Source organism: Vipera ursinii (genome assembly GCF_947247035.1).
Source record: "Vipera ursinii genome assembly, chromosome: 5".
NCBI lineage: Eukaryota > Metazoa > Chordata > Lepidosauria > Squamata > Viperidae > Vipera > Vipera ursinii.
The window spans coordinates 52,511,051-52,537,147 of record NC_139518.1 but is presented as its reverse complement, the minus strand read 5'-3'; the positions used below and the strand labels follow the sequence as shown (position 1 = coordinate 52,537,147).

Here is a 26,097-nt window from a genome sequence, read left to right as displayed (position 1 = left end):
GGAATTAAATGCTGGGAAATCCTACACACACTGAAACTAGAAGCATACTTTAATGTTATCTTCTGACTCTCATTGGAAAACCACCATAACTCATATATTTCCAAAATAATTTCCTCAATTCTAAACAGTCCTCACATGAAAATTTAAGAAATCTACCTGTTTTCCAATCTCCAGGCATTGTGACTGTGCAGCCAGCTGAGCATTCTGTTTGACCATATGCCTCTGCAATCTGATTAGGGGGAAAAAAAGCTTGATTTTGTGTTTTTAATATAGGTCATGGCAAGATAGTTTTAATATTAAATCTCTGGCAGAAATCAATTTACAATCTAGCCGTATACTGTCAAAATAAAGGCCCCCATCTTCTGGTTGTGTTAACAACCATTAACAGTGTTATCTTTGTCTGTTGCTGTGTATTTTAATTTTTCTGTCTCTGATGAGAGTTTGCTTTCAATTTATTTTAAGACTGTTCACTACCTAGAGTCATTTGCTGAGATGGCTGGCCATACAAATTGAATCAATGGAATAAATATAACAGTACCTCCATGGCAGTAAAAGCAGCAATTTTTGTGTTAAAAAAATTGTAAATCTTCATCAAACTACAACCTTTCATCACCAGGTACAAACTGCAATCCTTATATCATATCATTTTGGGGATATGGGAAAGGGGAGAACCAATCAGCTTGTGCCTACTGCCCACTTATTTTTAAAGAGAAAAGCCAAGGAATCCGTAGCCTTTCATTGCCCCCAATATTAGCTTTTAAACAATATTCACAATCCCATTGTTGCCAGAGATTTGGTTGCTAAGCCTGTTTAAAAAATGATAACTTAATGATGCAGTTGCTCATCCAAACTCAAAGTCAATCAACAATGTTATAAATTCACATATTTTTATGGTGTCAGTTCTGAGACAGATCCATTAAAACAGAAGCATATAAGCTTGAATAGTCCTGATCACCACCACCATCTGGGGTCAGCCATTGCCTTACTGCCCTGTGCACCTAGTAGCCAGAGATCAGCATTAAGAGAACTGGAAAGCCAACACATCCCTTCAGAATTCTTCACTTACATGACAGCCAAAGACTCCCCTCAAGAACATTAGAACAGATGGAGATATAGGAGCAGCACCAGTTACTATTAGTTTCAGCTTTCCACCTGTGAATTGCTGTCAAGCAATAAAAACGAACAAGGATGTTAATCATCTTCAAAAGAAATAACAGCATAGGTTCTATATAGCCTGACTTGTATTTATTAACCTTGACAAAAGTAGATTAGATAATGCCCCACCTGTTCCCAGTGCACACTTTGCTTCTTTCTTCTCCATCCTGGTCAGTTTTATTTTAGCTGAATTTTAAATGTAAATTTTAAATTTAATATCCCTATTTATTGCTTTAATGTTTTATATTGCATTTTAGTTGAATGATTGTAAGTTGCCTAGAGTTGTCACTGCCGAGATGGACTTCTTATAATAAAAAATAATTAAATAAAAGGTAAAGAGGAACATATACCTGAACTTTACCGAATGCTAGTTTGTCCCATACGCTATTGTTTCGAACAATGCCCTGCTTCAATTCAGCAAGTTTTCTGTTTACAGCAAAGTTTAGCAATAGTCGCTTAAATCTTGTTTGAGTACCAGCTTGAATCTGTAAAAGATTAGTTCACATAATGAGAAAGCCTACTTGATTTTCACAAAAATAAATCTTGTTCTTAGTTTATGGTATGCATTGATACAAGTGCTTCCCAACAACCAATTATTTTTCTAATCCGAATGGAATGTTGATATATCTGACTGACACAATCCAGAGAATTGGATTTCAGCCATTTTTAATGTGAATTTGTCATTCATTTAAATCTTTCTTGCTGTATCAAGTAGTTAGAGAAAACATGAATCTGACTATAATACATCCAGTATTATTTGAATAATGTGCTTTGTTTGGTTTACTGTATTTACAAATCCAACCACTATAGTTTGCAAATAAATATTATATATTATTTAAGGCAAACTAGTTGTGATTTATTTAACAAATCATAAATAAAATATAGCTTAATTTGTAGTATGAACTCAGCCACAATTAAGCAAAGAATCTTCTCATTCTCCCTTTCCCGCACCATTTCTCCAAGAACCCCTTAATTGGTGCTGTCTGAGTTTGGTTGTTTGCTTGCAGGAGTTTCATTTCCTAAGCAACATCATCAATGCTAGTGTGGACTTTGCTCCTTGTTTGTATAAAGCACGGGTTGGGAACCTATGGCTCTGGAGCTGCATGTGGCTCTTTCAGCCTTCTCCTGCGGCTCCCAGTTTGCAGAGAGTGAGTGAGAGTGAGAGAGAGGGGCACTTGCGCTTCCCTTCTCTCTCTCTCTCTCTCTCTCTCTCTCTCTTTCTGTGTGTGTGTGTGTGTGTGTGTGTGTGTTTGTGTGTGTGTTTGCATGTGTGTTTGCATGTGTGTGTAACTCATGCTGTCCTCTGAGAAGCTGACAGGCTTATTGGATGGAGCTCCTGCCTTTGTTGTGTCTCCGCAGGAAGCAGCTGGAGAGCCATCCCAATAAGAATGTCTGTCAGCTTGTCCGAGAACAGCGTGAAGCCAGCTTGCCAGGTGAGCAGAAGATCAGAGAGGGAGAGGGGGAGGGGAGAGGGGGAGGAAGAGAAAGAGAGGGAGGGAGAGGGAGGGAGAGAGAGAAGGGAAGCGCAAGTGCCTCTCTCTCTCTCTCTCTCTCTCTTTCTGTCACTCTCTCACTCTCACTCTCACACAGCACACAAACGCGCTGAGTGGGGGAAGAGGACTGGCAGACCAAGGGCAGAAAGAGAGAGGGAGGGAGGGAGGGAGGGAGGGAGAAAGGGAGAGAGAGGGAGGGAGGGAGAGAAAAAATATATATGAATATATGTGGTTGTCCTTACTGGACTTTTAGTAAAGAACGTTTAATGAAATATTTTGATTTTTTTTTAATTAAGAGGTGAGGTATGGGGATAATTATTCTGTATTTAAAGATGGTAGATAAACTACTAAAATTGTTTTTACCTGTTGGGATAAAGGAGAAAGGTTTCCCCCCCCCCCTCTTTCTCCTGTCCTTTTCTTCCTCCCCTCCCCTCCGCATTTTTTTTCTTTTCTATTTTTCTGTTTATTTGGGAAGTTTGCACCAGCTTTTTATTTCATAAATACAAGGAGGACTCAAATAGACATTTGAGGATTTTATTTGGAAGTAATCTTCGACCCAGCATCTTTTTTTTTTAGTTCAAAATGCTTTTGTTGCATGCAGAAATAAAAATTTGTTTTCTTTTTAGCGGTTCATTGATTTTATAAATGCAGCACACTATAGTTTTTTTATACATAGCATAAAGGTAAAAAAAACAATATATGCAGTGTTATCTTCATTTTAGATGTCAAAAGGGTTTTGCAGCTCCCAGTGTTTTCTTTTCAATGGGAAATGGGTCCAAGTGGCTTTTTGAGTATTTTAGGTTGCCTACCCCTGTATAAAGTCACTTGCAAACCAGTGTTGGTGGAAGTGTGATTTTCTCATTGACAGTTCCTTGCTTAGGGCATTGTTTTCTGCTTGTTTGTTTGTCTGGTGTTTATCCCTGTTTATCTGAATATTGATTGCTGAAGAGGATGTGTTCTGTCTTTTTTGCTTCCTTCTTAGCTTTTTTATTGTATCTTTTCAATGCTGTGTTTGATTTATCACTATGTGTCTATTGAATGATTTGTCTGAATGCAAACTTCCATGCATTCCCTAATATTTTTGAATTTAGTTAGTCTAGCTCAGGTATGTCAAACTGCTGGCCCACAGGCCAGATGCGTCATGCTGAAACTGCACCCACCCCATTGCTGTCAATGGGGAAAAAGTCACAATACGTTCACATGATGTCACATGACATCATAAGTTTGACATACCTGGTCTAGCTTAGTCTAGGATGCTCACAGATTCCCAATTGAAATTAAGGCTGAGTCTGTCCATATATTATGAGATGAAGGAGTTTTCATTGTGTCTTCTGACTGCTAGTTGATGTTTCATGGATATTCTCTAATTGGTTTTTTATTATGATGAATATGGTTTTTATATATCAGAGTAATATTTTTGAATGTATGCATAAGAGTATTATAGTTTCTAGATTTTATATTACAGAGATTGGTGATCCCATGGATATTCCTCTGATTTGTTAGTGTATTTGTCCATCAAACTGAAAGTACTGTAGGTACAAAGGCAGAGGTTGATGAACACATTATTTCCAGCAACCAAGCCCCAGATAAGCAGGGATTAACATCAGGCAATCAATCAATCAAAAAGCAATATCCTGACCAAAGAACCAGCAAGGAGAAAATCAGCCCCTCCAATATCGGCAGGACAAGCTCCTGTATGTAAGTATGTAAACCTCACACTCACTACCACTGATGATGTTATCTAGTCCAGTAATAAACTGTCTGTAAGCAAACAACCCAGATTAGAGAGTATCAAGGACTCCACAGCTCATTCCTGAGCTACATATATTCTCTTATAACTCCTTAATTCTCTGGAGCAGATTTATAGAAGTAAGAACAGGAAAAAAAACATTTTGCTAGTGACTGATTTTCTGTCACTACATGGATGTCATGTCATATAAATCTAACCATTTTTGTTAAGGAAAGACAGAACATTGTTTTACCTTGTCATACATCCTATTGAGCACCCGGGGCACTACTGGAAATATTGTTGGCTTTAATGCTTTCATGTCGTCTACAAGAAGTTTAATATCACCTTGGAAGAATCCCACTCTTCCTCCAGTGCTGTATGCTATAGTCTAGAAGGCAATGAGATAATTGAGTTCAGCCTTCTGCAAATCTATGCATTCCCATTTGGCAAGAGTTAGCTGATATCCAGAAATCATGATTAGAGAGAAAAGGAGACTACTGATTATAATAACAATGAAGAGTAGTAGTAGGAAACCTCTTTCGGATGACACAGATTAAAGCTGTGACTCTAACAGTTCAATCATTCCTATACATTTGGGAAGAACTAACTTTGCCCTTCTTGTAACCAAGGGGCCTAATCTACCTAAGACCTTCATGTGTTTGCTATTAAGGGCAAATCATACATTGAAATGACACATATTGCCTAAATTAACCCTCATAAGAGTTTTTGAAAATCAAGAAAAGGCATGATATACAGTGGTTCTGCAAGGAACGGTCCAAAAATTCAATGGAGTAAATATGACAGCCATAACAATGCCATTGAAATTCTGCAATTTATGTGTGCTAGATATAGAATGCACATACTGAAGGGGAAAAAATGCACAGCTTTGATCAGTGTTACAGCCACCCTCTTTTATACATATTTGATGCATGAAAAAAACACAATGTAGAAAATGTAATTTAGAAAGGCATTTACCTGCACTACTCTCTCAAACATATGAGCTAGAGGAAGGTATGATATGCATATATTTGATGTCTCAAAATCAATAGTTTTCTGGAGGGGAAAAAGAAGCATCAATATAGTTGGGATCACAATGCTGGCAATTTCAGTTGTTCTAAAATGACAACAAAAATTGTCCTGAAATTCGCAAACTAACAGCAGTTAAAAACATGTTACAACTTACTTCTAGGGTCTTCAGAAAGGCAGCAGCATTTGCAACAATATTTCCATGTGTTAGCACAGCTCCTTTAGGGTTACCTAAAAAGATATTTGGGACAAATATATTCTTGGCTCGCAGAAACTAGATTAATCCAGATTTAATTTAGACTAAAACCATATCAGTTGTTCTTTCTGAAATGGTGCCAAATTTTATTCTGAAGCATCCACTATTAAGCCGAAATACTTCTCTCCATGATTAACTACTATTAGCATTAATTATATTAATAAGTGGGGTGCCCATCATCCTTATCCCACTATTTCTTGAAATTTTAAAGTATTGCAAAAGAATAGCAGCTGCCTAGGGTAGATTGATGAGAAATAGGTTAAATATCTGTAATCTGCATTAGAGTACATTTGGGATCAAGATCATATTGTCTTTTGTCCAACAGGTTTAACATAGTTTTAAAAATTGTGACTGCAGCTAAATTAATCAGGCCTTTTTAATTATATAATATATTGCATGATTGTAATAGTAAAGTCACAGTAAAATGACTTTTTAAAAATGCAAAATGTGCTAGCTCTCATGTTTTCATTAAGCTATATTGAATACCTTTTGTAAAAAATAGAAATATAGTTAGAAAAATAAAATTATTAGCAGCTCCTGCTATTAGTAACAATAATATAGGAAACTCAGAACTCAATTTTGGCACCTTCTAAACAGCTTCAAGTTCCTCTTTACTGAAATATGCATTCACTTCACTCTCATTCTTGTCACAAGCACTGTACCCTTTAAGTCATTTATGACAATATTTTAAAGCAAATTCCTGATCAATAACTTTCACAAGATTCAGTAGCTCTTCTTTATTAGGTGATAATTCATCTTACTCAGATTTCTAATTTCTTTTTTCATACTTTTGAAAGGATTAATTTTTAGCTTAGACTATGACAAATTGCTCTTCAAAAGATCAAAATCTGAAGAACAATCAAACCATCAAGCAAGTATATAATACCTTTCAAAGGTATATAATGTGATAGCCTTTCACAAAAACTTCTAGACAAATAGCTATTTAAATAAATCAGATATTAAGTTGATCTAAGCTGAAATGACAAAACAACAGATTAAGGGTATGCACATTAGTCCTGTTAAGAAACCTTTAAAAGAGCTGCATCTTTTCTGAATTCCAGTAATTAACATACAATCATAGTGAAAGACTTGGTTTAAGACATCTGACTGTGGCTATGTGCAGAGACAGAATTCATTTTTGCTCTTTGAATCTTGATCTCAGCACAGCCATAAAGGTTATATTGGAAACATTTTTGTTCAATCAGTAGCTATTATGTATAGGTCAAACATTCTTTAAATAAATAAGACACATGGCCTAACATTCTCTCAAATTACCCACCTGTTGTGCCACTTGTGAAACAAACAACACAAATATCATCTGGTTTGGGAGGCTGAAATGAGATAACATTTTAATCCAAAGGGGCATTTAATCTTACACTTGGTCATAAATAGGCAAAATTTGATAAGCAAAGTGAAAAATTAGTACTTACAACTGGTTTGCTAAAATTGCCTCTTCCTAGTGCCTGAATGGGGAAGGAGGAAAAATTGTACCTGAAGCAACTTCAGAAAGATATTTTCAATGATATATTCCTAAGTAAATAAAAGTCCAAACTTGGGATAGCTTGTTAAATCTAAACGTAGGGAGATTCAGGACCAATAAAAGTATAGGCCTTAACAACCATTCATTTAGTAACTGTTCAAAGCTACAACAGCTGTGAAAAAGTAACTTATGACCAATTTTCATACTTGTGACTGTTGCGGTATCCCTGCAATCACACGATCAAACTTAGCTGCTTGGCAATGTATTATTCCTGGGGTTATCATTTGCAATCTTCCTAGGAAGCTTTTGACAAGCAAAGTCAATGGGGGAAGCCAGATTCGCTTAATGACTGCATTTAACAACTGCAATGATTTTCTTAATAATGACAAAAAATGTGAAAAAATGAATCATAGCTATTAAGAATCAATACAAAATAAGGTACTGTTTTATTTGGTATTGCAAGACAAAAAAGAGAGGAATGACTGCATGATATTAATGATTAGATTAAAAGACAAGATTGTAAAGTCACCCCAATCTGCCTGATAATTAATATTTATAAAATGAATATAAGACTAGGGTAAGGGTCCAGCATTATGTCCAATGAAGTCAGAACTGTATGGGCCAAATACTACACTATTTGGTTAAAAAAACCTAAAAAGAATTCATGCAGCATGTTTTTGATTTTTAGAAAACTAGAAAAAAATACATGTAATATGTTTTTATATCCTCTTGCACAAATAGTTCGACTTCATTAGAATCTATTAGTAGTTTTTGAATACAACACATTTAGTATTACTTGTTCTAAGACTCAAAGTGAAATTACAAAGGGGGGACTGTGAACATATTTATTCTTCTAGACTTAAGGTTAATTCTCAGCAACAGTTTCTTAGAAAAGTCCTCCAATACCTCAACTGCCTGAAAAGAAAGTATTTCAATTCCCAATGCAGCTCCTTTTTCTTTTAGTCTGTCATCAAAAGGATCCATCAGAATAACTGTCTTTAGTACTGGCATTTTTCCTTGCTTGCAATTCTCCAGTATTGTCTCTGCTTTCTCAGGTTTATCACAAATCACCGTTGAGATGTCAGCTGAAAGAATACAGTTAGAATGTTACATTTAATTTGAAGGTGGGAGATGAAGAAATACATTACACAAGGAGAGATTTTGCTTACTAGAATGCTTCGCCTTGATGTTTTTGTCAACAGTATCTTATTAGGTAATATAACTATTTTCTCTGTTACAGTTTCAATAACTCATTTGGATAGACTTTGTTTTGTAGCTTCTGCTCTCAGGATTTGGCAGCCCATTTTGGATAGTATAAAGGGACATCAAAAAGGACACTCAAGGCTACATGACTTGATTTGCCTAGTTCTTAACTTTGGATTTGACTAGTCCTAATCTATATTCATTCCATCATTCCTCCCAAATATAGAGAACAAAACATGCGTTCAAGTGCCCCAAAATATTGTTTTAAGAGCACTGTGCTAGTAGCAGTGACAAATCTTTCTCAAAAAAACCATTATCAAGATTCCCTCCTAGATTGGTCTAATATAGGAAAATAGCGAGGGAGAGAGAGAAACAGAGAAAGATCATCCAGTATTATCTCCAAATATTAACTATTCCTGCTATATAGCTTTATGAAAGGACCATCAGGCTACCATTGTGTGATGTTCTGAAGCTTGTACCAAGTAATTAGGTAGAGGCCACTTGTCAAGACTAGCAAAGGAAGCCCATTATCAATATATTTATCCCAAGAGAACCTTTTCTCTATAATTAACCATAACAAGCTTTATTGCTAAGTTGTGATTCAACCACTTTTTTCACAAGCATTGTTGGCCATCTAATTACTGAAATTAAAGAGCCAATTAGTTTTACTTTACTTTCTGCTATTGTGATGCTGAATTTACTAAGCTCAATGAAGTTCTATAATCTAATATTTTTGCTGTTATTCCACAGATTTGGTTACTAAAAGCCTTATTTCTAACATGCTGAGCAGGACTGATATTAAAAGATATCATTGCCCAAGTAATAAATAAACCAATGAATCTGGAGTAGTTTTCCAGAGCATGATTTACTTATGCAAAAAAGTTAAATTGTGGGGAGTACTGGTTAAGGCAGGGCTTTTCAACCTTTTCACCCATTGTACCACTTTTAGGATATGGCAACATCTGAGTACCACCAGTCACCTAGTAAGATGTCAACTTGATGACCAAAAAAAAAAAAAGGAAAAAGGTGATGAAGTACAAGTAGTCCTCGACTTACAACAGTTCACTTAATGACTGTTCAAAGTTACAATGGCACTGAAAAAAGTGCCCCCCAAGCCACAGCCGAGCAAGACACCTGCCTGCCTGCCCAGCAGCGTTCTTCCTCCTGTCCGAGGTTTTCATTGTTGTGAGCATTTCTGTTGAGGATTGGCAGCGGGGATGGGGTGGGGTGGGTGTTTGGTTTTTATTCCACCCCCTCTGCTGGGTGGTTGCAGCAGGTTTTGGTCACTTCACATGACCCTGGGAGACTGTTACCATCATAAATATGAATCAGTTGCCAAGCATCTGAATGTAAATCACAAGACCCTGGAGATGCTGCAACATTCCAGCTGATCGGTGCTTCTTCTGGGTTCAGAAGGGCCAGGATCAGTGTTGAGCTCCAGCTGGAGCCTGGTGCTGATCCTGGTGCTTCCACTGAGCCTGACAGCCCCAAAGAAGTGCCAATCCTGGCGCTTCCGCTGAGCCCTGACAACCCTGCAGCTCCAGCCATCTCTCGCTCAGGCTTGTGCGGTGCTGCCACCGGTTCAGCTCATTCCCCTCCCCTGCTACCACTTTTCTAGGATGGTCGCGTACCACCTGCCAGGTGCCAATGTACCACAGGTGGTACCCGTACCACTGGTTGAAAAGCCCTGGGTTAAGGCATAGAATCCTGGAAACCAAGATTGCCATCCATTGTCAGCTATGGAAGTTCATTAGGTGACTCTAAACCAGTGTCTCCCAGCTCTACATACTTTACAGTATTGTTGTGGGAAGAAAGGAAGATGGCAGCACATAGACACCACTTTAAACTCTTGTAGAGGGGCCTGGTATAAATTTAATAAATGAATATATAGATAGTTGGAATTAAAAACACTTGGAGAAACTCGATGAATTGTAAGATCAGCAATCAAATGTTTCCATTTCTCCATTTTCTCCATGAATGAATGAATCCCCATTCAAAGAGGAAAAGTCTTACCTTTATTGACAATGTACGCAATTGCTTCTGAACCCAAAGTATCATAAAGGGGAACTACTATCATTGAGTAAGTGTAGCAGGCAAGCTCTGAGATGATCCACTATGTAGGAATACAGAAAAAAACCCATATCATTCTACATGCAGGCTGATCATTCTCCTGTCAGAGTACTAAGTAACATTTTCATTATGGTTTTTATACTTGAACTAACTGCTAATCATTAAAGTATCCAATAGCTTCAGCACTGTAATCAGAACATAATATATCTTGTGTACAACACATATTAATTCTATCAAATTAAGTAGCCCAGAATTCCAATGCCACTTGGCTTATTTTATCCAACACTAAAAAATAGCAATTCAAACATAGTAGGGAAAGAAAATCCTATATATTAGTTATCATTTAATGTGTGGTTGACCCAGGGGAGTGAGGGAAAGACATGCTGCTGCCTAGAAAATAACAGTGGCAGGAGTCACCAGTGGCTTAATGATTAGAAAAAGAAACTTAAGAAGGACCTGCAATAATGGATCAAGCAGTTAAAATTGATAGCAGGAAGACTGTACTTTTTGTCTTGCCAATATTCTCTTAATGTAGCCTTACAATATAGTAGAATTAGTACATCTAGTTGTGTTTTCTATCCAGTTTACTTAGCCCCTCCCCCTCTGTATATTGTACAGGTAGTCCTCAACTTACAAACATTTGTTTAGCAACAGTTCAAAGTTATGACAACCTGAGAAAAAGTAATTTATCACCTATCCTCAATATTACAACTATTGTGCTACCCATTGTGAGTGCTTGGCAATTGGCTAACATTTATGATGGTTACAGTATTGTGCAGTCATATGATTGTAATTTGTGACCTTCCTAGATGTCTTCCAATAAGCAAAGTAAATTAAGGAAGCCACATTCACTTACTGACTGCATGATCCACTTAATGACCATGGTAAAATGGTCGTAAAATTGGACCCAGTCATGCTGTTAAATAATTTTGTAGCGCTTTTTTCTGCTAAATGACCACATCACTTACCAACTGAAATTTCAGTCCCAATTGTAGCTATTAAATTGAGGACTACCTGTAATTAAATTAATCAGTTTAGATAACTGTTTATTATAGTTCAATAAGGTACCTCTGGCCTATTCTGAGCAAAGATGCCAATGAATTGATTCGATGAAGGTTTGCATCCTTTGTACAAAAGGCCTGATCCCAAATATTCAGCTCTATCCAGGACCTATAGACAGAAGTGAAAATTTATTGTTCTTCATATTTGCAAAATGTTTGGATTCTTCATGCACATTTCCCTAGAACCAACCTGTTGATAAGAAATCCACTGGTACGGTTGCTTTGGTTTTCGATATCCTAAACAAGGACCATTTTCTGCAAAAAGAAAAATGTGTGCTTAGGGGAATTCTGAAAATTATTGAATGTCAGTGTGCTTAATTTAATGGAATTTTCAATAAAATTTCATACATAGTAGCTGCTAAACAATGGTTTTAAAGTGCAAGTTTTAAATGTACAGGAATGTATTTCCATTCAAGGAATTCTATTTTACCCTGTTTGAATGTTGATTAGACACTTTTTAAAAAAATATAAAGACATTTCAAGAACCATTACTTATAGAAATATTTCAATAGCTTTTCTGTAGTATTGTTCAGTGTCACAGTTAATTGAGAGAGAATAAACAGTATGGAAGTAACTGAAGCTTTGTATTTTGATTTATTTAAGTACAGAAGTGCAACACTGAGTATTCATTGGCCAGTGAAATGATGCCAAAGAAATAAATTAACTGTGATGAGCTATTCTCATTAGACTTTCATGGCTTAAGCCATTTGGGTGACTTTGGGCCAATCACTGATTCTCAGCCCATCTCACCTCACAGGGTTGTTGTGGGGAAAACTTGATGAGTAAGATGTGCTGGATGTTTGTTACCTTGAATTATTTGTAAAAATAATAAAAGTGGAATAAATAAAGGAGACATGGAACAGGAAAGATGCTACATATGTTTGTTCTGCTCATTACCTACCATAAGTCAAAAAAGCATCTTGAGCTATGTGCATGGACAGTTAAAATCAGGGAAATATTTAATTAATTAATCCTCCTTCAGATCTGTGTTGTGTTTCAGATTCAAAGGCAAAAAAAGATGCTTTGGAGTATGGAGAGCATACTATACTCATATAGTACTCATCTGCAACTTCTTAGATGTGTTGCATCTTTCTCTGGGATAATATGCATTTGATCTAGGAAGTTGCAAATGGGGCATTATATTATATATCAGTCCACACACTTGAAAGCCATTCTCTCTCTTTTTTTTGCCTCTGAATTCAAAGTATTTCACAATCCTAGTTGGGGTATTTCTCCTACAATGGGATTCATAATGTCTTTTAGCAGGATTAATCATGGACTTGCTATATAATTTGATTTGTCTAAGTAATGAAATAGTAAGGAAGCATTTCATTTTACTATTTAGGGCTAAATGCCACAAAATGAAGAAGTGCTATAGCACTTATTTCAACTGTGGTAGGATGCAAGGCCAACCATTCAAATTAATATCAGGGTAAAGAAAAAGGTAAAGGTTCCCCCGCACATGCGTGCTAGTCATTTCCAACTCTAGGGGCCAGTGCTCATCTCCGTTTCAAAGCCAAAGAGCCAGCGCTTGTCCGAGGATGTCTCTGTGGTCATGTGGCCAGCATGACTAGATGCCAAAGGCGCACGGAACGCTGTTACCTTCCCATCATAGTGGTCCCTATTTTTCTACTTGCATTTTTACGTGCTTTCAAACTGCTAGGTAGGCAGAAGCTGGGACGAGTAACAGGCGCTCACTCTGTTACGCGGCACTTGGGATTCGACCCGCCAAACTGCCGACCTTCTGATCGACAACCTCAGTGTCCTAACCCACTGAGCCACCGCGTCCCTGTAATATCAGGATAGAAAGCATCTAAACAACAATGATCACTTGATTTGAATGTACTAATGTTCTCTGGACTAATTCCCCACTCACCTGATGCAGCGCGTCCTCTTCTGAATCCTTCATATAAGGTCTTTGCATCCTCAAAGTAATAAGACACAAGCTGTCCTTCAGGAACAAGTGCAGATCTTCTACCTCCTCCCTACATCAAGGAATCATTACCATTAATGTGTAGCTCCATAGAGAATGCATTTCACAACCCCATAACCAATCTGAGTCCATGTTTTTCTGATTTAGTTGACAATTTTCTCTTACCAAATGTTATGATAATATAAGCTATTCCAATTTGTAAAAATATAGCCAGTGCCAGACTAAATCCCTGCTGTGATTACCTCCTTGGAAAAAGCCTAAGGGTTTTAATGGAAAGACCATATTTGGGCTGGGGAGGAAGAAAAAAAATCACTTATAAAAAGAGTCAGCATTTCTTTTACCTCAGTGCCGATAGATTGTTTGCTGAGGTCAACAGGTATTGAAATTGGTTTGGGCTTTGTTATCAACCATAGAAAAATTGTTGTTCCAAAAGTAATAAGACCAATCAAAGCAGGAGTTGGGAGCGGCGAAAACAACAGCTGAAGTAGCCAAATCATTCTGATGAATTATTTCTGCCAGACTGCTGAATCCTACAACATCAGAAAATATATGCCTTATTTCTGAGTTTGAACCTAAACAAAAATAACTAGTACATCATCAACACCAACATATCAGGATCACAGAAAATATTCAATATGCATCATGCTACTGAGACCAAAATGGAGGTAATAGATAATCATTTAAATTGATCCCTGTGCATTTTCAATTAACTATTTGTTAACATGCCTAAAGCTATTATGTAGCTGATTGGTAGATGTTATTTTTACCTACTTTTGCCTACCTATATCCCATTAAAATAAAATAAACATTTAAGAGAATAATTAAGAATCAGACTGTACTGTTAAGGCAGGTCAAACATGAAACTATGGTTCTTCAGGACCTGATACTTACTGTAAGCTCTTGATTCTATTTCACAAATACACATATAACTATTTGCTAAGCTAAATTAAAGTGAATAAGAAAATATAGCTATTTACAACAACAACAACAACAACAACAACAACAACAATAATAATAATAATAATAATAATAATAATAATAATAATAATAATGAGGAGGAGGAGGAGGAAGAGGAGGAAGAGGAGAAGAAAGAAAGAAAGAAAAAGTCTGGATAGTGGATGTGGCAGTGCCTGGAGACAGCAGAATAGAAGAGAAAGAACTGGAGAAGAAAACAAAATATAAAGAACTACAAATTGAAATAGAACAACTGTGGCAAAGGCAAACAAGGGTAGTACTAATAGTAATAGGTGTCTTGGGTGCAATTCCAAAACAACTGGAGCACCACTTGGACACCATTGGCATTGACCAATTCACCATCAGTCAATTGCAAAAGGCAGCCTTACTAGGAACAGTTTCAATCTTGCGACAATATCTGTAATATGATTAATCCACATCTGCCTATCCCAGGTCCTTCATAAAGACTCGATAGACAAAAATGCCAAATCCAGTCTGAACATCTGGGTGACTGTGCGAATAATAATAATAATAATAATAATAATAATAATAATAATAATAATAATAATAATAGTTGGAATGACCTTGGAGGTCTTCTGGAGGTCCAACTTCCTGGTCAGGCAGGAAACTCTATACCAGGGGTGTCAAACTGCTGGCCCGTGGGCCGGATGTGTCATCTGGAAGCCACACCCACCCCATTGCCAACAATGGAAAAACTGTCCTGATACGTTGCACATCACGTGATGTCACGAGTTTGACATGTCTCCCTTATACCATTTCAAACAAATGGTTATCCAGTCTCTTCTTAAAAACTTCCAGTGTTGGAGCTTTCACAACTTGTGGAGGCAGGTTGTTCCACTCATTAACTGTTCTAACTTCAGGAAATTTCTCCTTAGTTCTAGGCTGCTTCTATCCTTGATTAGTTTCCATCCATTGCTTCTTGCCCTGCCTTGTCCTGCCTGTGTTTTTGAGAATAGCTTGACTTCTTTGTGGCAACCTGAGATATTTTAGCACTGCTATCATGTCACCCCTAGTCCTTCTCTTCATTAATCTAGACATACCCAATTCAACTAGACATACCCAATATGAAAGATAATAAATTAAGCTAGTGCTTAAAACTTTCCATATAGTTTCTTCTGCAAGACATCCCTTCAAAAAGTTATCCAGTTTCCATTCTCACATTTTCAGTCATGCCAAGCAAAGTAAATTTGTATGTTATGGATTTCAAAAGATTCATTTTTAAAGTCCACAAAAGCTTTTCAGGGAGAATTTCAAAAATTCATGTCTCAAAAGAAATGAATAGCATTTATATTTGTGATTCCAAATCTTCCATTTTTACTGCTCAAACACAAAATAATTTGCAAAAAAAATATTACAGGGATGCAAAAGACATTTCAGAAATAAATACATTGCAAATACTTACCTTTTAACCTCTACATGAAAAATGTATTTTTTTTTAAAAAAAGTTTTTACTAATTTTTTTTCCATACATACAATAATAATTTTTCAACCAACGTGCTGCCTGAGTTTACATTCACTAATACATATTTAATTCCTAATCCTTTATTTTTTCCTCTAGCCATTGATAAAGTAAGTCCCAAGTTTGGTAATATTCTGTTTCTTCTTTTTTTTTCAGTCTCATAGTCAATCTGTCCATCTCTGCACATTCTAGTATTTTTTTGATTATTTCTTCATCTGATGGTATTCCTTCATTTTTTCAATATTGCGCAAATAAAATACTTGCCGCTGTTGTGACATGCAAAATCAAATTTATTTATTTATTTATTTATGGGACTTATATGCCGCCCTATTTCCCGAAGGACTCAGGGCGGCTCACAACAATAAAACAGCTATAAAAAACAGTAATGCAAATATTAAAAAAGAATTAAATCACAAAGCCCCATAATTAATTACTAAAACCAATAAAATTAAAACAATATTAAAAAAACCCCATCCTCAGTCCAGGTCAGCCAGTTGGAAAAGATACGTCTTTAGGTCACGACAAAAGGACCGGAGATCTGGGGCCATCTGAAGTTCTCGGCGGAGCTGATTCCAAAGGGCAGGTGCCCCAACAGAGAAGACCCTCCCCCTGGGGGTCACCAGCTGACACTGTCTAGCCAACGGCACCCTGAAGAGACCCTCTCTGTGTGAGCACACTGGGCGGAGAGAAGTCGTTCCTGGCAGCAGACGGTCCTGTAAGTATCCCAGACCTAAGCCATGTAGGGCTTTCTGGGTAAGAACCAGCACCTTGAACCTCACCTGGAGGACAAGCGGCAACCAATGCAGCTCACGCAGGAGGGGTGTAATATGGGAGTATCGGGATGCTCCCATCACAACCCGCGCAGCTGCATTCTGCACCAGCTGAAGCCTCCTGGTGGTCTTCAAGGGCAGCCCCATGTAGAGAGCGTTACAGTAATCTATACAGGAGGTAACGAGTGCATGAGTGACTGTGCGTAAGGCATCTCGGTCCAGATAGGGGCGCAACTGGCGCACCAGGCGAACCTGGGCAAATGCCCCCCTGGCCACGGCTCCTAAATGATAATCTAAGTCGACTCGTGCATCCAGGAGGACGCCTAAGTTGCGTGCCCTATCAACGGGAGGCAACACCTCTCCCCCCATAACCAAAGATGGTAAATCTTGGACAACACGAGATGCCAACACATAGAGCCACTTGGTCTTGGCTGGGTTGAGCTGGAGCCTGTTCTTCCCCATCCAGATTTGTACCACTTCCAGGCAATGGGACATCACGTTGAGGGCATCACTGGGTTGGTTCAGAGTGGAGATGAAAAGCTGGGTATCATCAACATATTGATGATACCTCACTCCAAAACCGCGTATGATCTCACCCAGTGGCTTCATATAGATGTTGAACAGGAGGGGAGAGAGGACTGACCCCTGAGGCACCCCACAATCAAGGGGCTTCGGGGTTGACCTCTGTCCTCCTGCCAACACCATCTGCAAATGGCCCAAGAAGTAGAAGGAGAACCACCGTAAAACAGTGCCTCCCACTCCCAACCCCCGAAGACGTCGCAGCAAGATACCATGGTCAATGGTATCAAAAGCTGCTGAGAGGTCCAATAGGACCAGGACAGAGGAATAACCCCTATCCCGAGCCCGCCAGAGATCATCCACCAGCGTGACCAATGCCGTCTCCGTGCTGTACCCGGGCCTGAAACCCGATTGGTACGGATCCAGATAGACTTTGTTAGTCTCTTCTGGCATTATACCTAGTAGAAAAAGTTCAGGTTTAAAATCTACATATTCTAAAATCTACATATTCTCCCAACATCTTTTCTAGCCAAGTATGTATCTTTTTCCAATAATTCTTTACTTTATCAAATGTCCACCAAATGTGATAATATGTGCCTGACTTATGTATTCTAGAACAAGTGTGAGATGTTAAAAATAAAGGTGTTCATACTTCATCATTGCTTACTTTAAAACAACTAAAATACATGTTGTAAGCTAGAAACTGGCTTTCATTCTTGCAGGCAGCCGATTTTCCGTTTCTTGCAGGCAGCTGTTTTTAGTTATGCCTCAGAATATACTTAGTACCGATTTGGAGGCCTGTTTACATGTGGAGTAAACATATTTCAGGCATTTTTTCAAACTAGCTCATTTTAAGCTAACATTCCACTAAGAAGTTTAGGACTAAGTCCACTTATCCATTTAACTGAGGAATTTTCATTGGCTAGGTTTTACAGTACTTCATGTCTTTTAATTCCGAAAGTGTAGAGAGATGGTACAGGTACTTTTATTAAGACTTACAGAAATTAAATTTTAGTAGTCTTGTTACTACCTCAACTGTATTGGCCAAAGTTCAGTCAGGATTTTTTTCAGATTCATTTGTTTGCAGGCTTAGAATCTGCAGTACCTACTGTACATGTGTGTGTTTGAAATCATGAATAGTAAAGTCAAAGAAGTCAAAAGAAATAAATATAGATATTATAGTGAAAATCGGCTTTAACAATGGTTGTTCAAAAATTAGTTTGGGATTACCCAAACATCCTTACATCCTGATTATGACATTTAGCAATAAAAAAGTCCTTTGTTCTAGTTCATGACACAGGAAATGGTGCCAAATTGCTTGATGGATTGTAACTCAGCTATTTCATACTCAAATGTGTCATTTCTGTGTTTCATTTTCCCCTGACCTACGTTCTGCTTTATCCTTAAGTAGATGACTGTATGCAAATACAGACCTATGCTCAGAATTGCAATGCCCAAATCCTTAAGTTTTTAGAATTCTGATTCAGAACAATTTTGCTTTATTAGTAAAAGTGGGTAATTCACAATGCAAAATTGGGGATAAATGTTTTTCATGGATAAAATCCCCCTTCCAATTTCTAAAGTGAAACAATTTTATTATGAATAAATGTGAACAATGAACTTGACAGCCAAATAACTAGCATATCAACATAGCTCAATCCTTGGAAATAACTGGCAATAAATGTACGGAACTGGCATTACCCAAACTGAAAACTCAATCAAAATAGAACCAACTGGCTCTTTCAAGGCATCGAGCTAGAAACTGGGAGATCTAGAGCCACTTTAGGCACAAAGCCAATTGGGTGATTTTGGACCAGTCACTTTCGCTCTGTCATTAGAAGGAGGCAATGGCAAACCATGTCTTGAAAAACCTTGCCAAGAAAACTGCAGGGATTTTTTTTTCCATGCAGTGTCAACAATCCGATTGAATGAAAGAAAAAAAAAAGAATCAAATATTTTCCAGGAGAGCAACAAGTGTTAGATCACATCCTAGCAGTAAAGCTTGTTAAAATTAATTATACAAGAAGATTTCCCTCTTGAGGTAGATGGAATGATAATTAGCTTCCTCTACTGGTCTAGACCAGGGGTGTCAAACTGCCGGCCTGCAGCGCGCATCCCATTGCTAGCAATGCAAAAAGAGTTGTGATACGTCACGACATGTCATGTGACGTGGCGAGTTTGACAACCGTGGTCTAGACAAACTAGCTTTCAATTTAATAGTATGACACAACTCGCAATAATAATAGTGGAAATCTAAATGACAAAAAACCCTAATGGTGGAAGCAATACAAAAAGGGTTTTGATCTCTTTCCCCCATTCAAAAAAATAAATCCCAGTCACATTCAGAAAAAAACCCTAACAATTTCTAACCTGACTAATTTGATAAAGCATATCAATAAGTTATCACCAAAGATAATTTTTGCACTCCAGTTTCCTTTGATCCCAGTAATTACATCCCTATCATGGGCATACACACAAATAACCTTCTGGATTACAATTAATATTGTGGAATACAGTCCATTCTTCATGTATAAGATGTAAGATATACTGTATGTGAGAAATATTTAGTAGCTATTCATCAAAGAACTATAAAAGTTCACATGTTCTTCAATGGAATGTTTAGTATGCCTAATTCAAACCCCACCACCTTCAATTTAAAAATAAAATAGGGGGAAAAAATCCAATAAAGGAGAATATTTGTAGCTCAGGGTTGAAATAAAGGGTCTTTGGTACTCTCTGCGCTTGGTTGTTTTCTTACAGACATTTCATTATCCAGTTTACAGAATCTTTTGTAATGACTAAACTTCTTCTTTATCACTTGAAACTGTTTAAACTTGGGACATTCCTTGCCATACAAGCGATGGATGATCTTGAAACTATCATAGGGTGATAGGCCTCAGCAGAATCTCTAAAAGAGTGCTCATAATATTCTCATTTATGAAATAATAAGTTACAGGCTATAGGAGATTACTAATAGTTTGAACAAAATTACTACATCCAAAGAAAATTGATTAAGGTTTCCACATCCATGTGGAAGAAAACACTTGAGTGAGTCTGAACCTATTCACTATTTTTATCAGTGACTTGCATGAAGAAATAGAGGTTAAAGTTTGCAAATGACAGAAAAGTAAGGATGGGGTTGATAATTTAGATTGAAAAGATCCAGACAGGCTTGAATAGTCTGTAGCTAAAATTAGCCAAAATTAATAGCTAAAATTAATAAGATAGAATTAAGTGAAAGAAAACTAAAGTTCTGCATCTGGGGACTACTTTCAAGCCAAGGAATGTCCTACGTTTAAACAGTTTCAAGTGATAAGGAAGAGGTTTAGTCATTGCATAAGATTCTGTAAACTGTGACTTTTGCCCTTTAGTGTATACATTACTAATTTATTAACATTTTCAAAAGTGCTCATTAGTACACGAAGCCCTTCTGATCCATTTATCAGTAAACAGAAAGGCGATTATTGCAAGAGGAATTCCAAAGTTCATGGTGTTGTGAATTACAACTACTCTTATCATTTAGGTCTTAAAGCACAGATTATTTATTATTAACTAAGACTCATTCAAAGAATTTTTCTTCTTTTAAGAAAAACAATTATTAAAACAATTTGTTGGCAAATGAACTAATAGTTCTTCTTTTAAGAAAAACAATTATTAAAACAATTTGTTGGCAAATGAACTAATAGTTCTATTGGATTTGAAAATAATCTCAATGATGGGAAGATGAAATATGGGAACAATGTCTAACAATATTTTAAGAGTGTCTTAAGACCTGTCTGGAAGCAATAAAATGATAGGAAGCTAACTATTGCTGCTCAAAGTAATTTAGCAGATTTTACTTACAAAAGAGTCCTGTGGAAAAATTAGGAGTTTGTAGTTAACATTAGGGCATAGATTAGTACAAATTGATTTGTACAAAAGGGTTTCTTAATAGGAAAACTATCATGTTACTAAAGCCAAACAAGCCACTTTTGAGAAGAATGAATTTAAAAGTACCTGTAACTACACATATATTTTAGGTGGAATGCTATTTCATTAGGAACTACAAAGGCAAGCACTTCTCAATCCTGAGAATCATCCATCATCACTTTGAATTACAGAGTGCTAAATCATGATTTGTTTTAATCATGGGTTATTGAAGGCAGCGTTATTGGATTCAAATATTTTTTAAGCCAAAACTAAGTCAATTTCATCATGGCTGTAATGTATTGGGATTTTATTTGAACTGTTTCACGTGTCTGTTTGAATGCTGCTTAAGGTTGCTCAATTGGTGTGTCTGTGTAACGGTCACTGAATAGCCAGACTGGCTGTCTCCAAGAAGATCATTGGATGATTTGGGGTGGGAATGAATTCCTTTAAACCTATTGGCCACCACCTAGTGGCCAACTGTATAAGTAGCTGCACAAAAGCCTCTGTTTCAGTTCTGTTTCTGTTTGCCTCAATAAAGCAATGTTGATGTTTGCCTCAATAAAGCAATGCTCCTTTTGCAACCTCTTGTCTCGCTTATTACCAGCAAAGAACTCACTACACAACAATGGCTTCAGCACAATATGCAAACAAAGGATAAGAAACTTAATTTACTAAAAGCAATGAATTCCAGATAGCCTCCAAAATGAAAGATCATTCATACTAAACCAAATATAGTACTTACATGAACTTGTGCTACTCTCCATTTTGTTTATATTACCTTCCTTCCCAGCTGGAACTAAAGAAGCATTAAAGCTTCACTATGCCATTGAGCAATAGTCATTAAAAGCAACAAAAACTTTAATCTGTTGTTCTCTCTCGGAGACTAGACAAACACCCAACAGGGAAAAGGTGGAAAAGTGTAGATTTCATATAAATGAACCCCCACTTCTTTTGTAGTTTGTAGGATGTTTCTTCCCAGTCAAGACCTCATATAGTTACACCTTGAAGAACTAAATTAAAGTCAAAACCAAACAAAATTATTGCTTAGCATGAAGTGAGAATTTGGCAACTAATCCAACCAGACACTATATTGAGTTAACAAATCATGTTAAGTTTTCACAAAGTTTGGGGTGGAGTTAGTATGATGAGTTAATCATCCAGTCCAATTAACTGTATTGTATGATTTAGCTTTGTATATAAACCAAATAATAATCGCTTATTGAACATAAGGTTAAAACAAACCTTGCTTAATATTTACATATAGCCCAAATTAAAGAAAGCTGTGATAAAAATAAAAGCAAGAGTTTTAAATTATATTCTCACCAAAGTTACTAGATATATACAATTAGAAACTAGCTACTTCTGACACTACATAATCTTCCAGAAATGTCACTTCATGTGTACATGTTTGAGAAAAAAATAGTCTGCCTATACCAACATTCACAAATATCAAATTAAACTTCACTTACCAAACTGACACTATTCTCTATAAGCTGACTGCAGACTGGATCTCGTATCCTTAAATAATAGTTACATTAAGGAAGTGCTGAAAACAGCTGCAATAAAAGGCAGACCTCTGGATGAGGAAGTGACCAGCAGTTCTTAAGGTTACAGTATTTACACATCTGATGAGCAATACTTTTGTAGGGCTGATTTCTGCAAATATGTAATATTAAACTGTCTTCTGTTCTCTGTAATGTACCAGAAAGTGAAGAATTCTAATACCCATATTTAGGTAAAAAGTGTCAGAAAATGAAATCAGTTGCTCTATAAATGTAAACTTTTATCCCCACTTTTTTCATTAAAAAATTCAGTCTTCATAAGGAAAACAATGCTGAATGTGAACTGTTCTGAATTGGGTACTTAAAATCCTAAAATTTTATTTTAGCTGTGAAACACCCTACTTTATTAGTATTTACTCAGAGGTTAATCATGTTGTGTTTAACAGTGAGTTGTCATAGTTTTATTTTTTACATAACATAATTTATATCAGTTTATGTTTAATAAGTATTTAATTAAAGCTATGTTGAATTAAGGTGAACATAAGATCTTCACTTGATCTCATGTTCCAATGACTCTGCTCTTGTATTTGAGATAGGAACATATGAACATATTGAAAATAAAATTTATCCTGTCATTATCTCCTAAAACCTGGCTTCAAGCTAAGCTATTATTTGTTCACCATGGCCTTTTGGCTTAACCAATATGATCAGCACATCTAACTAAATCATGCATTAGTGTTATAAATCACAACAATACATTTGTACATTATGGAAAATCAAAATTAAATTACATTTTAGCACAGAGTGAAGTACAAATCCGGTCAACATTTCCCTACCAAGCTATTAGGAAAAAGGATGATCAGTGCTGGCAAATCCAAAATACACAAAACTTGATGTGCAAAATCAAAAAGTAGAAATTGATAGTTGCTTAATTAGATGCCTAGTTATATTTTAAAAGGGCAAATTATGGCATCATGGAAATGAGTTTAGAAGAATATATGCATGTTCAGATTTTTTACACTTTGGTTGGAAGCAAAAAATCTTTTTTTCTACAAGGATTGGGAATCCTAATTATGGTCATAATGCATTACTGTACTTTTGACAGGAGCACACTAATACCAACAATGAAATAAAACAACAATTCACAACCCAGAAAAACTACTTTGGAGCGTACAAGGGTTATTTTTTTATTAAGAAGTTACCTTTTTTCCCCTTCTATCAAGATCTCAGTTGCTGAAAGCAGTGATCTAATTTATGCCATTTAAACTGTACTATAAAATTGAATTAGCTTTGACCACTGTAGATATAAGGCCTAAAAGAGATTCTGCAAAGGTGCATGATCATTTACTTAACAGTAACCTGAAAAGGGGAAAAAGGAAATGATGATAATAATTACCTTCAGCTATAAGATTAATTATTTGCATTGCCATTTGCTTAAAGTCTGTTCTTATATGGCTTTCTTGTCTATCTTCTGTTAGGATTGATCAAACAAAAAACTATGTCAATTGCTAGGGAATTACTCTTTTCTGACTATTCTCATCTCTAGCTATTTTTTGCCCACTCATGCACCCATGTAAATGAATCAGCATTTATCATGGTTAGGATCAGAATAAAATAAAATCTGAATAAATAAATAAACAGAATAAAATCTGATAAATAATAAAGTAATAAAATCCAGATGACTGCTGTGTGGTATCATGCTACAGAAAACTCTATTTGTTGTCATCTATTAATCATATGGACCTATGCGACTCTGATAAACTAGTCTTAACATTCATAAGGCTTGATCCTTCAAATTGTAACTGCTAAACTACATTTTCTAGACTGGTGGTGCCACAGTGGTTAGAATTCAGGATTGTAGGCTAATTCTACCAACTGCCAGCAGTTTGATTCTCACCAGCTCAAGATTAATTCAGCTTTCCATCCTTCTGAGATCAGTAAAATGAAGACCCAGAATGTTGGGGGCAATATGCTGACTCCATAAACTGCTTAGAGAGGGATGTAAAGCACTATATAATTCTAAGTACTATTGCTATTCTAGCAGCCCTGTCAATGGTGAGACCAATGGCAAGAGATGCTAAGAGATCTATTTTGCCTACAGCCAGAATACCACAAGCTTTATATACCTACTATATGGGATCATACATAGATACATACATACTTATTTACACATCTGATGAGCAATAAGTTTGCAGAGCTGTGGCTGTAGTGCTCATATTAAAATCCTCTGTAGAATTAGGATATTTTAAGATTCATCTTGGACTTGTATATATGCAAATCGTTTGAATACATTGTTTCTTTCAGTGTTATCTACAGCTATTTACAACTGTGGTATGTATAAACAAATTTGTTCATCAAAGACTCCCTTGAATTATTTTTAAACTTATAAACAAAAATAAATTTAAATTGAGACTAGTAATAAACTATGCACAAGGGAAACTATTCTGAAAAAAACTTGCAAAGAAAACTGCAGAGATTATTCCAGGTAGTCACTCAAAGGCACAAAACAAAACAAAACAAAACCTATATCTTATACTTTTTTAAAAAAAATATACAATACAATATGATAATATACTATAATGTACTATAATGGTGTGTTGTGTTGTGTTGTGGTGCGGTGCGGTACGGTACGGTACGGTACGGTACAGTACAGTACAGTACAGTACAGTACAGTACAGTATAGTATAGTATAGTATAGTATACACACATATATACAGTATGATATATAAATAAAAATAACTATTTCAATAATTTAATACTTTTAATAAACAGAAGAAACTTAATTGCTTGACTTACCTCTTTTGCAGTTGCAAAAACTGAAGAGGAAATAAGAGTTTGTGCTATATAGCACAGCACCAAAGTTTAAAGTCTACTAATTTCATAAATGATTCTTAAATCTGATCTCTCTTAGTTATCATTGTTCCATCTGCTTTAATGCAAATGAGAGCTGTTTTGAAGCAGCATGTTAAGTTCAAAGGTAGGACATAGCCTATTACACAGTGAGAGAAATATGAGTTGCTATGAAGTGTCAGTTGGCAAATAAAGTTTATGCGAACACTTGCTAAATCCTTAAAATGCATAGTTGCGAAACCAATAAAGGCTTTGAAAATACAGCACAGGTGGTATTCTAATTCACTTTTTTATTTGACTTGAAAGGTTTTTTCCCTTTTATTCAGCAATTCACCCACAAAATAACAGAAATTATACACATTTTTCTGGGCAAATTTTGTATATTTTTCATTAGAAATTGGGGTCAGAGATGCAAGGAGGGTAGCTGCAAGACATAGAGCAACTTAGTATCTCTTCCTGTGATATGTACAAAATCTAAAAATTTCAGGGAAATATAATGGTATATGCCGTATTCAGTGTGTGGTCCTCAATGGAACTGCATCTACATGGAAGGAAGTGTGTAGTGGGGTGTCCCAGGGGTCTGTTCTGGGCCTAGTGCTCTTCAACATCTTCATCAATGATTTGGACGAGGGGATAGATGGGGAACTCATCAAATTTGCAGACAACACCAAGCTGGCAGGAATAGCCAACACTCCAGAAGACAGGCT

The 26,097-nt window shown here is 36.4% G+C and overlaps 1 protein-coding gene across 1 annotated transcript in view; it reads right to left on the bottom strand.

Annotated features, from left to right (window-relative positions):
* The window catches only part of ACSL5 (acyl-CoA synthetase long chain family member 5), a 28,948-nt gene extending 6,400 nt beyond the window's left edge, over window positions 1–22,548 (bottom strand). Inside the window, exons 1-15 of the mRNA XM_083363777.1 lie at window positions 22,508–22,548; window positions 13,748–13,936; window positions 13,350–13,458; window positions 11,664–11,728; window positions 11,481–11,582; window positions 10,356–10,455; window positions 8,046–8,224; window positions 7,090–7,122; window positions 6,939–6,990; window positions 5,561–5,634; window positions 5,353–5,430; window positions 4,631–4,765; window positions 1,506–1,640; window positions 1,067–1,162; window positions 157–229 (exon numbers count right to left, since the gene is read on the bottom strand). Coding sequence (XP_083219903.1) covers window positions 157–229; window positions 1,067–1,162; window positions 1,506–1,640; window positions 4,631–4,765; window positions 5,353–5,430; window positions 5,561–5,634; window positions 6,939–6,990; window positions 7,090–7,122; window positions 8,046–8,224; window positions 10,356–10,455; window positions 11,481–11,582; window positions 11,664–11,728; window positions 13,350–13,458; window positions 13,748–13,903 — 1,387 coding nt within the window. The 5' untranslated portion in view covers window positions 13,904–13,936; window positions 22,508–22,548. The remainder of the gene's footprint in view (window positions 1–156; window positions 230–1,066; window positions 1,163–1,505; window positions 1,641–4,630; window positions 4,766–5,352; window positions 5,431–5,560; window positions 5,635–6,938; window positions 6,991–7,089; window positions 7,123–8,045; window positions 8,225–10,355; window positions 10,456–11,480; window positions 11,583–11,663; window positions 11,729–13,349; window positions 13,459–13,747; window positions 13,937–22,507) is intronic.
* Between the last annotated feature and the right edge of the window lie 3,549 nt (window positions 22,549–26,097).